We start from the raw sequence: 14,148 nt of genomic DNA on the forward strand, positions 1-14,148 counted from the left end.
GTGACAGCAGCAAGTTTACCGGAAGCTTTTTTTTTTCTCATGCTGCAAAAGGGTGACAGCAGCAAAGGTTACCGGAACAAGTTTTTTTTTTCTCATGCTTTAATAGGGTGACAGCGGCAAGGTTACTGGAAGCTTTTTTTTCTCACGCTACAAAAGGGTGAAAGCAACAAGATTACTGGAAGAAGCTTTTTTTTATTTCTCTTCTCGGGTTGTTTTATTCGACAAAATAAAGCATGCCGCCATAGCAGTCTTTACCACTTTCTTGTCCATCCACTGTAGTGTCGCAGAACATTTCTTGTGGCACCACTGACCTTTGCAACAGGTATTTACACTATTCACAACATACTCCATACAGCATCCTGAACAAGTTAGGTGTTCCTGTCTGGCCTGGTAGAATGACTCTGCCTATGATGGTTATGTACAATATTTACATGTTGGCCTTGTCCTGGGACAGAGACACACTGTACACTTTAATACAAGTAACGTTGTGACCTCTCCTGTCTCACAATTCACTGCTCGCAGGGTCTTGTACTAAGACATCAAAACTGTGCTGCTCCTTTACACACAGGCACGTGCCACCATGTGCCACCAACAGCCATTTCACTACTGACAAAAGGAACTCAGTACCACTGCCACGTAATTTAGCACAACCTAATGTAGGTCCAGCTTGAAGGCAAAAACACAGAAGCAGAAATGCTTATTGCAATGGTGTTGAGCCCTCTAACTTGGAAGGCAGACACTTGGTGAACAACAGAGAAGCAGCAATTTGAAAGATGGCAGTTGGTGCTAACTATTGTTGCCTTAATGCACTGCAATGTTTTTGAGTATTAAATAATTGGCACCCTTGAAACGCCTTTCATATACGCCACATTTTGCCCCAGGCAACAATGTTCTCAAGAAGAAACAAATGATGTGGACAAACAAAACACAGCTTTGAATTCTCACATGTTGCACACACATTATAAAAAGAATAAAAACAGAGAACCAAGACAGGCCTAGAAATAAAATAGCCTACTAGAAAAAGGCATCAAAGTTATACTTAATTTTCCTTCCAACTTTGGGCTTCTTTTCAAACTTTACCCGTAGACCCTTAAGTTACTATGCAAGCCACCTGCAAGACAGCAATAGAATGCACATGGTTTTCAGTTGCTGCCAATATAAAAAGCTGCACAAGCATAGCTTAAACATGAACAAGCAGCAAATTACATTCAGGACTATCCCAAAGCAGGGAATAGCCCAGTAGAAGCTTGGTAAAGATGTTATGTGACATAACTTACTGCTCTGATCATTACAGAAATCAAAAAAGATGTAGGAAGGAGGATTCTGAAAAAAAAAATGTCAATCAAAAGTGCCACCCATTGCAGTTGTTTGCATATAATCATTTGCAGCACATGATGTCAATGTCACCTACAGTCAGCCCAAAAAAAATCAATCACTTCGGTGGTCAATAACTTGCAGATTATACTTTGGTGCAAGTCACCTTTTTCATAATCAAAACATGTTTCCAAAAGGGTACATTTGTAGCTTCGTGCTAGCAGATAGCACATAATACATAAAGACAGGAGTCTATATTTTGTTGGCAGCACAGTGCTGTGGCATTTCAACTTGCACTTATTTACCTGCATGATAGTACTTTGTGAGAGTTAAGCTGCATGCTGTGGTGCAGCAGTTTGCATTACATCATGTACTGTGCCACTCACTAGCACATACAGTCTAGAAGTCACGTAGACAATGTGAGTGGTTGTCCACAGTTTTCATTGCATCTCATTTTTGGCAAGTTGTATGATGTCAGCATGCACAATGCCTTTTCATACTCGTATAATTCAGAGTAACAAAAGACTTTCTATGTAACAGAATATATTGTAGAAAATGACAGTTCTGCTTGCTTAATAAACTTTGGGTGCAAATACCAGTACTGTACTAAAATTAGTCTACGATAGTACCAACTGCGTGGCAAAATTTGTTTAATTCAAAGGTGTAAAACTGCCATAACTTAAAGGGGACATGGCCTTTGGCAACTGCTTTATTATCCTAACATTAACCTTTCAGACTTGTAAACACTACTTTGGTGTAAGTCACCTTTTTCATAACCAAAACACGTTTACAAATGAGCACATTTGTAGCTTCAAGCTAGCATAGAGCACATATTACATGAAGACAGGAGTGTATATTTTGTTGGCAGCAGAGTGGTGTTGCATTTCAACTTGCACTTATTTACCTGCACAGTCTTATTCAAAATCTCTGGGAGACACTTCCAGTGAAAAAAGAGCACTTCGCTTGTATTGCAGCAATTTTAGTCACTGCTGCATAAACTTTTTCATTACCCGAACAACACACAGTACCCTCTTTGTGCAAGTCTTGCTTAGGAGTCACTTTCGAAGCTGCAATCAACTACACCTGCAAAAAAAGAACAACCCACATGCATTCTAAGCACTGTACAATAAAACAAATTTGAGGAATTATGGATGCCAAGTGTCTAGAGCAACTGAAGTCACTGCAAAAGCCATGTCCTCCTTCCTCCATCTAAAAAAAGCAAAGGTTCGCAAAACCAGAACCACCAACACAGAAAAAGTTTTACATGATAACAAGCATATTAGGATGCATGAAAAAAAGCACACTTTGTTCTTATGCACCTACACCGGACCACTGTTTTGCAATACAGACATTGAGCCCTCCTCAGGTAGTTAAGACTTCATCACAAAATGCCTCAGCAAAGAAATGCTACAACAAGTAATGGAGATCTTCCAGACAGAAGCGCTATCAGTATTTTCCATCAATGACAAATGAAAATATGATAGAAAAAACTAATGTCAAAAGAAAATTTAACGCGACTATGAAAAACATGAATAAAGGGAAAATGAGCAACGATACATCACATAATGGCTCAAGTTTTCATGCTCATGGCGGTGGAGCCGTGACGGCTAATGCTCCACTGCACTTTCCAAGTGGACTCTGCACTTACACCAAATGGTGCACTCTTTGACTGTAGCCATAGCCACCAATATGACAAGTTCAAGTTTTAGGAACCCTCTGTTCCTATTTGCAGTAGCCCTGTACCAGGCTGACACAAACCTGATCACACGAAGTAATACTGTCTTCACTAAACATTCACAAAAACTGACTAATAATTCCACTGTCCTGTGCCGGGAATGAATTGCGGGGTGATGCTCTCATCAGTGCAGCAGCCACATGAGTGTGCCATCCGACCGCAGCTGACTGCAACCCCTTTTCTTTTGGGTCACCACAATACCTGGCAAGGGCTTCTCAACCACACAGAAGGCATGGCTTCAAAACCTCATGACAACCACACAAATGTTTCCATTCTCGTAGGCACTATGCCAAGCCTTTAAACACTTCAAAATTGTGGCTGGTGTAGTAAATAGAACCTGACTAAGCGCCCCCTTGCAAAAAGTCATAAGAAAGAAACAAAAATCCCATCAGCAATAAAAAAACACCATGCCAAGGCGACTGCAAATGGCCATGCCATTGATCAAGAGTCAGCGGGCTGTGTCAGTTGGAAATGACAAATTGTGACACAGCCCTTTCTTTGAACAACACAAATCGCAGGAGCACATATGAACAGATAATAAAGCAAGCAGCTGAAGGCTTTGGTCGGGTGAAATTTGGGGCTGCATAGCTGAGCCGAAGATGCGGCAGCATAGGGCACAAATGCCGCAGCAGTCTCCTCCTCTGAGGTGCACAACACTGGCATCCTGGCCTGGCCTCTCTGGCAAGTCATCCAGCAGCAAGGTCAGAGGGTGGCAAGGACTCGGGTGTAGGACATGACAACTGCAAACACTGTCTGCCCACAGCCCCACACCAGTGCGTAGAAGGGCATCATGTGAAACCGAGCTGCCCGGTACACACCAGCTATCACTGCACCTGCACAGAGTCACAACATATGAAGTGAGTACAGGAAGCATGGAACAGCTAAAAGAAACACTTTGAGCCAGGAAAGCAATCAAAACTCCATATATTACACAAGGTAAATAAGTAGGAAACGAAATTAAAGAACCCATTTCAACACTACAGTGCTAAGCAACCCATGCAGTCAGAATTCTAGCTCAGAAACATCTCTAACCATTTCTTGCATTTCTTTAGTAATCAACTGGCATCACATGTTTTTCATGTGTCATTTTCATTTCGAAACCTATTGATTTTGAAAAACCAATTTCAGCAAGACTAAGCTTACAGTAAAGCAACTCTTGCACTTGAATCTAGCTGGAAAATTCGTAAATACTTTTCTGTTTACTTATTTATTAATACTGCAATATCAACGAGTGATCATTGCAGGGTGGCACATAGAAATTTTTGTGCAAGACATAAGAAGGCACATGGAAACACGAAAAAACACTTCAGACAACATGGACAATAGGAACAATGTATGGTTATAAAAAATATCAGTAGCAGAAGCTACTCAAATGAAAAGAATGAAAACACTGCAAACAACACATGCTGTACAAATCAACGCAACTGTGCTTAAAAAGAGTACAGTGAACTTTCAGTCATAATATAATTAAGGATGGGTTATTGATAGATTAACCTTCTGATTAATTGATTAAAGCTTGAACTGTGACTAATTTTTTTATTGTGATTAATCTGTTAAGCTCACATGACCAAAATCAGGAAAGCTCAGGCATTGATGCCGCCGCTTCCTTTGTTGAACAGCAAGGAACGGGGAATGATTTCCGAGTACGGCCATGCATGCGCGCTGCACTTGCAGCAAAATCTGTCAAAACGATTTGTTTTCTAATTGCTATTTGATGTACGTGCGTACATAATTTTTTTCTTATCAGGAAAATTGGTAGATAGCCAGAGGCATCTTCCTTTCCTAGGGTGCTTGAATAAAAGAGGAGGCATGGTGCAGAACGAAAACAGATGCTGCCCCCTTTGACTTGCTGACAAAGAGGGTTGACGACATGACCCATTTAAAAGTGCAGGAAAAAAGTGCGCCTGAACTTGTCATGACGTTTGTAAATTTCCTGCGTTTCTGCGTTGTATACTCCCAGCAAGGCACAAGCATGGATGAATACAGGAGTATGAAGGCAAGTCTCGCAGGAAAGTTTGGATTCAAAGCAACATCAAAGGTTGAACTTGGGAATCTTAGGCACGTTCACTGCCTTATATGCAAAAAGGCATGTTCATACAGTGTGAGTGTCACTACGCCCAACTATCCATAGGTCGGCGCACTCACTCACACTCATTTCAAAGGCGTGAGTGCGAGTGAGTACCAGTGAGTGTGAGTGGAAGTGAGTGCGAGTGTGAGCGAGTACCAGCGAGTGTGAGTGCAGGTGAGTGTGAGTGCGAGTGAGTTCCAGTGAGTGTGAGTGCAGGTGAGTGCGAGTGAGTGCCTGTGAGTGTGAGTGGAGGTGAGTGCGAGTGCGAGTGAGTGCCTGTGAGTGTGAGTGCCTGTGAGTGTGAGTGGAGGTGAGTGTGAGTGAGTGCCAGTGAGTGCGAGTGAGAGTAAGTGCCAGTGAGTATGAGTGCGAGTGAGTGCCGGTGAGTGTGAGTGAGTGCCAATGAGCGTGAGTGGAGGTGAGTGCCAGTGAGTGTGAGTGGAGGTGAGTGCCAATGAGTGTGAGTGGAAGGTGAGTGTGAACGTCGCGAGTGCCTGTGAGTGTGAGTGGAGATAAGTGTGAACGTGACTGAGTCCTGTGTGAGTGGAGCTGAGCGTGAACGTGAGTGCGAGTACAGGTGAGTGTGAACATGAGTGAGTGCTTGTGGTGGTGAGTGCTTGAACGATAAGCAGTGGTGATATCGGTTCACCTTGCTTGCGGAAAAAATGGAGGGACGTTGTGTGTACAAGCTCACTCGCGGTGATGACTTATCGCGCGAGCAGATTGTGCACGCCAAGATAGAAACCACTCACTAAGGTCGTAATAATCCAAGGTTCGGGCATGAGTGAGACAATGTATAATGAGATGAGCGGATATATTATATTGCGACAGCAATTATATGGACACTCCAAGCGAACTTCTGCCGTGGTCGTCGTTGTGAGGTTCCGTATGAAGTCCAAACACGGCAAAATCGTCGCAGCGTGCTGGCGGTACGCTGTGTGTGCGAGTGAGTGCAAGCTTGCGAGGGTCAGCCGACACTTGCTGCTCAATCTCGCGCGCACGAGGGAAAAGGCGGGGCGGAAGCGCGCGGCTTCTGTCGCGCGTCAGGCATTGAGGGGGGGGGGGGGGGGGGGGGGGGGTCTTCTTGCTCTGGCGGCGGCCGCGTGGGTGTCGTATCTTGAAAGCCATCCGCGACGTGGAAAAAGGGCGCGCGCGCGCGCCACCTCTTCAAAGCGATTTGCGACGTGAACAATGTTCAACTAGAGCCGGTAACTTCGTATGCACGGTGTTTTCGACGTTTAGTTCGCTTTGAAGTGAGAGGTGGCATGAAGGTTAATTCGCTCGCGGCTGTAGCTGCGCCTCCTTACTCCAGCGTTCTGTTCTGTCAGCGAGTCTCCGCAGTCATCGAACGAGATGCGTTCATGTTTACCTGTGCGCGCGTGACACTGTGCTTGTCTATTTAGTTAGTAGGCGAATGTTTACAAGATTATACGGCCCAATAAACTACTATCCTTGCTTTGTATAGCTCTCTACTAATTTGCTATCGCAATCAAAGCTTCGCCTTTCGGGCGAAACTGCGACATTTTCTTTAATACGCCAGGGAATATGTATGGGCTGGAGCGCTGATGGCAGACATATCCAAATCATGACCGGCAAATTTTGCCGTGACTTCCACTGAGTGAAGACGCTTAATACCATGTGATTTGCTACACCTTCGCTGGTCATACGCCTTCAGATGGTGCAATGGCTCCTCATTTTGTTCCTGCTTCTCTCTTAAACGTACACATACAGGCTCCATATTATAAACAGGCAGAGCGGAAGAGGGACTAGCCAAGTTAGCATAGAGTAACAGACACGCACACTCGCATACATACAGAAAAAGCGAAGATGCAATGATAGATACCGCTTTGTTCTCCCTTTTGTGTTTGTTCCGGCGTTAATTAAGTGGTTGACTAAGTATACGGACCGTCAATCTCTCCCTCTATTTCCCGGTCTCTTGGCTCAATCCTACCAAAGGGGAGCTTAGCGAGCATGGGTGGCAAGCATGCACACGTCTAATGTCAATGACAGAGAGATGGGCAGAGAGAGGTTGGGGCTGACGTCAATGTTTATGTCACCGTGAATAAATTGAAACAAAAACGTTAGTCGTGCTAGTTTTGCTCTAATTTACAGTGTTAATAAGCCAGCTCTCTTTAATAATTCAGTCAATGAATCCGTTAACTTGTATTTACTAAAACAGAACCTTATTGCCTTCCTCTGCACCCCTTCCATTCTTGCAATGAGTACTTTTGTGTACGGAAACCAAACAATATTGGCGTGCTTCAGCACTGTTCGAACAAGCATTTTGTAGGCCACCAAGTTTTATCTGGGGGTGCAAGACGAAGGTGTCTTCTCAGAAAGAAGAGTCGCTTTAGTGCTCAGCATGTACATTGATTTCCACTTGAGGTTATTTTGTTAACATGGCTTTCCCATTGTGGAGCGTATGTTAAAGTGACACTTAAATATTTACGCTGAAATGCACAAGTGAGAGGTGTGCCATTTATAATATAAGTAAACTCAGATATCTGTTTCTTTCTTACTTTTAGCGTTACAGATTTTGGGGCATTTAGAGTCATCTGCCACTCCTGACACCAAGAAAAGGCAGAATTTTGTATATGGTGATTATCACTGCAATTAATTTCGTGGTAAGAAATACAATAGTCAGCGAATAGTCAGCGACGGATGTTACCATGTAATCGGGAAGGCAAATTTTTTATGTATATTAAAAATAAAACTGGGTCCAAAACACTGCCTTGGCGCACTCCCGATGGAACAGGTGCTAAATTGGAAGCTTCGTTATGAATATACACGAATTGAGAGCGGTATAGATCGGCACAGTGATTCATGAGTGCACTCACTCACACTCGCACTCATTTCAAAGGGGTGAGTGCCAGTGAGTGCCAGTGAGTGTGAGTGAAGGTGAGTGCGAGTGAGCGCCAGTCAGTAGCGCACCCAGGATCTCTGCCAGGGGGGGGGGTTGACAGTTTGCCAATACCATCTAAACAGCACTAATTTCGATTTCTTCACGGGGAATTGTCAAAAAAATTCGCTTTTTGTGAGTGCGCAGACGTTTGCGCGTCTTATATCTTAGTTGCAGTACTCAAATGCGTAAGGAACGAAAAGGGGTTAAACAAAAGGGGGGGGGGGGTTACAACCCCCGAATCCCCCCCCGTCGGTGCGCCACTGGCGCCAGTGAATGAGAGTGCGAGTGAGTGCCAGTGAGTGTGAGTGCAGGTGAGTGCGAGTGTGAGTGAGTGCCAGTGAGTGTAAGTGGAGGTGCGTGCGAGTGCGAGTGAGTACCAGTGAGTGTGGGGCAGGTGAGTGCGAGTGAGTGCCAGTGAGTGTGAGTGGAGGTGAGTGCGAGTGAGCGCCAGTGCGTGTGAGTGGAAGTGAGTGCGAGTACGCCAAGTGCGAGTGGAGGTGAGTGTTAACGTGAGTGATAGCGGGGCCTGGAAAAAATTATGGTGAGCGAGTGTGAGTGAGTATTCTCCCACACTGTCGACCTACGCAACTATCACATGATTTAACACAGGAGCTCCCTACTACCAGAGAATCTTAACCCTTTAAACCCCACTACCAAACTGTACTCGTCATGGGAGGTTGTATCAATATCGCCAATGATGAGTCGCACTCGTTAGCATGATGTTGTGCTGCTCCCACAGCCAAACACGAGTTACGGTCGGCATTGATGGAATGCTGCCATAAAGAGCAGCTCTTAAAATTTTCTTTAAATTCTAACCAGACACCGCTTAATATATTTTCAGAATTAAAATGACATAGAAAAAATTATGACTACATGAAAAATCTGGCAGATTGTAAATTTTATGGAATTAATTTGGGGGTTAAAGGGCTAACAAGCTTCTTTGCCTCCACAGCTGCACCTGCGATTGCATTTGACCGAGTTTGATGGTCTTGCGCGTTTGCGCAGAGTGCTGTTTAAGTGTATCGTAATAAACACCCTTTCCCATTCTTTATTTGCAGCCTTCCTTTTTTTTTTTTTTTAGAAACAAAATTAGTACCATTTTGCACTTCACCCCTTAAATATTTTTTTCGGTTCTTCATACACAACTGTGATACACCAGTGGTGCAGGATAAGGCAATTCTACTTCAATGCCTCACTCCCTCTATGTCTATTCAAATAGCATGTTTTTTCCTTTCGCAGTATCTGGGTGTCAGAAGGTGAAAGAATAGTGGATTCAAAGTGTATATAATGTGACAAATGACCAGCTTTGATTTTTTTCGCTGATGTACGTAAATCAACCAATCCAATTATTCGACTAATTATTCAATTAAAAGGTACTGAATAGTCGGGTTAAACTTTTTAATCAACGCCCAGCCCAGCCTTACAATTGTCCAGGCTAATTTATTCAACAATGGTTCTCCCAGAGAGAGAGAGAGAGAGAGAGAAAGAAACGTTTATTGATGAAACTGTCCCGAGCGAGGCCCGGTATCACACTGAGCTGGGAAGGTTCCTCAGTCCAGGAACCCTCTGGCTTCGACTGCCTTCTTGGCCCTGGCGACAATTTGTTGTTGGTCTTCCAGGTCCCCGAGGGCGAGCTTGGCCTCCCACGTTTCGACTAGGTGGTCTTCGTTTGCTTGTGGTGCTCGGTTCGCGTCTGTTTCCAGTTGCATTTCGCTGTCTTCATGCCACAGGCATTCTAGGAGCACTTGAGCTAGGGTGCCGGGAACATTGCAGAGTGGGCAGAGGTAGTCGTGGAGCATCGGGTAGAGGCAGTGCATTATCGTCCTGTGAGTGTACGTCTTGCTTTGTAGGCGTCTAAGGATCACGCTTTCCTCTCCGCAGAGTTTTAGGTGCGGTGGAGGGTACACCCGGCGCTCAAGCCTGTAGTGTATTATCACCAAATAGTTGGTGGGTACGGCCTCAGCCTCTTCTGCCGCGGGTCAGAGAGCGTGTGGGGAGAGGGAAGCCCGGCTGATGTGCTCGCGGGCAGCGGCGTGGGCCGCTTCATTCCCCTCTAGTCTCTCGTGTCCGGGTACCCACGTTAAGCAGATGTACAGGAGCAGAGTGCTTGGTCGTTGCAGTATCTTGAGTTTTTAGAAAAAAAAGAGGAATATTTATAGCAGTTTATTCTTGCAACTTATGCATTTATTACATACACGCAATCTGCACCACTACGAATATGCAACCAAGCCTAACCAAGCCAAGTCACTGCTGTTAAGACTTTTAGGACAAGGAGTAGACTGCCATGTGGATCCGACCTCCACTATTACGTAAGGTTGTCTGCCTAACACGTGCATCTGATTTCTCGGTCGATCGCTGATAAGGTCTATGAGTGCAAACATATTGACAGCAAGTTTCCCACGATGGCTTGTTACCAGCAACTCTGCCGGCCGCACCAAACCCCCTAAATAAGGCCGCAATGCTTAGGCCACTAGCCCTAACCAGCGTCGCTTCATGGGAAGTCAACAAAGTTGCAGTGTTGTGCCTAGTCAACATGGCGGCAACTTTGTTCATGGCTGCCATGTTTGTGGCATTGTGCATGCGATTAATGCCTGAAATACTGTGCGGCATCTGAAAATTTGGTAACTTGGTATTGGTACTTTGTAATGGTAAAATTTGGTATTTGGTACGGCATCCGAAATTTGGGCATGGAACCAGCGGTATGGCCGGAGCGCTTACCTGCTTTCTACTGCTTACGAGGGCTATCTGGGCGGACGGTTTCAACATAAATTTCCGGCGACAGTATGCACCTGAGGATCTTGCCGGGTGTTTCTTCAGCAAAGCCTACAGCATCCGTTCCCGTCGACATGTGCCCAGTGCACCACGCGAGCGAGACAGCGCCTGATCTTTGTCCGGAGAAATATCAAGTATGCTCCCCCATGATGGAATTTGACATTTTCCTCAACTCAAGTGGACAACGTGCACCTGGTAACAATGACTGTCACCTATGGGTACAAATGGACTGCAATGGCATTTCGATGACGGGGCGTGGAACTGGCGGTATGGCGGGAGCGCTGACCAGCTTTCTACTGCTTACGTAGCTTGGTGCTCTTGAAATTTCCTGTAAGAAACTGTGTTCTGCTGTGCCGGTTCCACCCCAAGTGCTGTTTTCTATGGTTTTCTTCACGGTCGAGTTCGAAGAGAACGCAACATACACGGCATTTTGCAATTTTTCGCAGTTCAGTGCTTTATTTATTGCTTTTGTTGCTGTGTGGTGGGGATATCAAAATGAACCCAGGGCCAACCAAAGAGCAATTTTCAAAACTTCTAGCTCGTCAGAGTAAAATGATGTCGAAGCTAAATTCGATTGAAGAAAAACAAAACCAACTTACTCTAGACGTTACAGACTTGAAGGGTCATATTTAATCACTAGAAGCTAAGACCGACAAAGTTAACGACGTACGCAATGCCCTCGTGAGAATTGCAGACCTACAAAGGGATGATTGTGCCACACTGACAGTTCTCACCGAAAAGATTGACGATATTGAGAACAAACAGACAAAGAAGGAACAATTTGGTCTTCCGCGGTATAGAAGATTCTATTGCAAACGAGCCAGCAGCCAAATCTGAAGAACTTATTTTGGAATTATGCAGAAGCACGCTTGATATCACAGGCCTGAGTATTAAACATGTGCACCGTATAGGGACATATAAGGCAGGCAAACCGCGTCCAGTCATAGAAAAATTCTGTTCCTTCAAATCACGTCAATCGGTGCTGTTGAAAGCTTATAAACTCAAAGGCACCAGTTACAGCACATCTGATGATTTTTCATGCTCAGTTAGGGACAAAAAGAAGCTATGGGACTATGCGAGGCTTAACAAGCAGAACGGTGAGAGGGCTGTCTTGAAGTATGATACGCTTTATCTGCGGGGAGAGCACTTTCGACTCGATAATGCAACAGGAGATATAGCACAGCTGTGATCTTCGCAGTTGTGTAACACAGAGCAGCCGCTCAGAGTTTTTTTGATAAATTACCAAAGCATAAAGAATAAAATTGACAATTTTCAATGCCCTCTTCAGCCTACGATTGTTCAGGGAACGGAGTCAAGGCTAGATTCTTCATTTTTGGTTCAGAAGTTTTCCCGGCAGGCTAGCACTGTTTTCCACGCGATCGAAATTCTCAAAGAGGAGGTGTCTTTATTCTTGTGAAGAATAGCATACCCTGTGTCCACTTGGCATGCCCAGTTCTTGATGTCGAGACGGTTTTTTTGTAAGATGCGGCTGGTGAACGGCAAGGGCTTGGCGATTGGCTCGTACTATCGGCCGCTAAACGCATCGTATGAGCAGTTCATTGGGCTTTCCGAGTTTCTTGAGGGTATAAAAAATGACCGTGTCTTGATCGGAGGTGATTTTAACCTTCCCGAAATTGACTGGTCCTGTGAGATTCGCAGAAATACCGTTAGTGGTTGTTTATACTTCGCCTTTTTTGACCTAATGAACACTCATGCATTTCAACAGTATGTTCTTAGTGCGTCGCGTAATAATGGTACTGGCCATGTCTTGGACTTGCTGTTGTGTAATGAGCCTGGTGTTGTATCGGATGTGCACACTTTACGTGGTTTGAGCAACCATAATATTGTTGTTGCTGATGCTAGTGTAAAAAACGCATCCGTGACGAAGAAATTGCCAAGGAAAGTGTTCTTGTATTCTAAGGCTGATTGCGGTTCCATAAATCTGTTGTTGGAATCCTATTTCCCAACGTTTGACACATTAGCAGATGATGTGAGCGCTGAACAATTGTGGGAAAACTTTATGTTGTATCTAATAAAAGGACAAGCGCGGTGACGTCACTACTGACGCACCGCAACTTGTGTGTGTATATATTGCCAAGCAAGATGCTGGGTGATCAGATTAAACTGTTCGCCACGAAACGTGTCACAGCTGCCTTCTTGTTCCCGAGCTACAACAACTGGCGACGAGGATGCTGAAACGAATCTACGATGAGAAGGGGCGGATCCCGTGAAGAACTGAGGCAGGGCAGAGCACGGCATGGCCAAGATGTGGGAATTCGACGCATTCCTGGAGGACGGCGATGAAGACTTTGCTTCGTACGTGGAAAGATTCGAGCACTACTGAGAAGTAGCCAACGTACAAGAGGAGAAGCTTAAGAAGTCGGCCTTCATAACGGCCATTGGCAAGAACGCGTACAAGACGCTCAAGGATTTGCTTCTACCGGCGACCCCTGCGGAGAAGAGTCTCGAAGACCTGGTCAAGGTACTGAGTGACCATTACGAGCCTGCAAGCCGAATCATCGCAGAGCGATTCAGATTCAACAGGCGGTACCAAGCGGAAGGTGAGACAGTAGCGACGTTTGCAGTTGCACTGAAGCACTTGGCCGCTAAATGCAAGTACGGCACATTCCTTGACGACGCACTACGCGACCGGATCGTCGCTGGACTGCGAAACCCTGCCATTCAGACGGGTCTACTAAAAAAGAAGGAGCTGTCGTTTGAATCTGCTTGCGACTTTGCCAAAAGCGTTGAAATGGCGGAACAGGAGTTGAGGGGGTTTCGACCTGGCAGTGGAACGGAAGCCGATGTCCATGCGATAAGGAAGACAGGCAGGAAAGCGGCATTTGCGGGCAAGCCAGGCAAGCAATACGAGGCAACCAAGACAAAGTGTCACCGTTGCGGGCAAGAGCATGACGCTATTTCTTGTCGTTATCGGAAAGCAAGGTGCTACAGTTGCAAACGCACGGGTCACTTGGCTCGAGTATGCGGACAACGCCCGCCGGGTGCGGAAAAAATTCACGCCGTTGCCGACCAGCAAGAAGATAATGAGATGATGCTCTACGCCGTACATCACGCCGGCCTTGCGAAGCAGCCGTATCAGGTAGAACTTATGCTCGGAAGGAAGCGCTTGCAGATGCAAGTAGACACAGGAGCCACTGTTTCTCTGATATCGGCAGACCTATGGAAGCAGCTAGTGAATCCTCCCCCGCTCACACCGTCTACGGTTAAGCTGAAGACTTACGGAGGAGAACCGCTGGAAGTGAAGGGGCAAGCCGAGGTTCCGGTCGAGTACAACGGACAGCACAAGATTCTACCAGTAGTTATGGTGCCAAAAAACAAGCCAGCGCTACTTGGACA

The 14,148-nt window shown here is 45.4% G+C and overlaps 3 protein-coding genes across 19 annotated transcripts in view; all 3 read right to left on the reverse strand.

Annotated features, from left to right (window-relative positions):
- LOC119436033 (transmembrane protein 170A) overlaps nucleotides 1-14,148 on the reverse strand; it is a 111,903-nt gene that overhangs the window by 64,867 nt on the left and 32,888 nt on the right. For 3 of the 16 annotated variants that reach the window (XM_049655339.1, XM_049655343.1, XM_049655344.1), the window contains exon 4: nucleotides 188-3,882. In XM_049655339.1, the coding sequence (XP_049511296.1) occupies nucleotides 3,752-3,882 (131 nt within the window). In that variant the 3' untranslated portion in view covers nucleotides 188-3,751. Of the gene's footprint in view, nucleotides 1-187; nucleotides 3,883-9,179; nucleotides 10,143-14,148 lie in introns of those variants that run through there. The other 13 variants (XR_007463161.1, XR_007463154.1, XR_007463153.1 and 10 more) reach the window with 13 other exon arrangements.
- LOC119450390 (uncharacterized) overlaps nucleotides 1-14,148 on the reverse strand; it is a 171,382-nt gene that overhangs the window by 7,201 nt on the left and 150,033 nt on the right. The gene's annotated exons all lie outside the window — the stretch shown is intronic.
- LOC119450400 (uncharacterized) overlaps nucleotides 1-14,148 on the reverse strand; it is a 169,982-nt gene that overhangs the window by 5,821 nt on the left and 150,013 nt on the right. The gene's annotated exons all lie outside the window — the stretch shown is intronic.

The sequence above is a fragment of the Dermacentor silvarum genome, chromosome 1 (genome assembly GCF_013339745.2).
Source record: "Dermacentor silvarum isolate Dsil-2018 chromosome 1, BIME_Dsil_1.4, whole genome shotgun sequence".
Classification (NCBI taxonomy): domain Eukaryota; kingdom Metazoa; phylum Arthropoda; class Arachnida; order Ixodida; family Ixodidae; genus Dermacentor; species Dermacentor silvarum.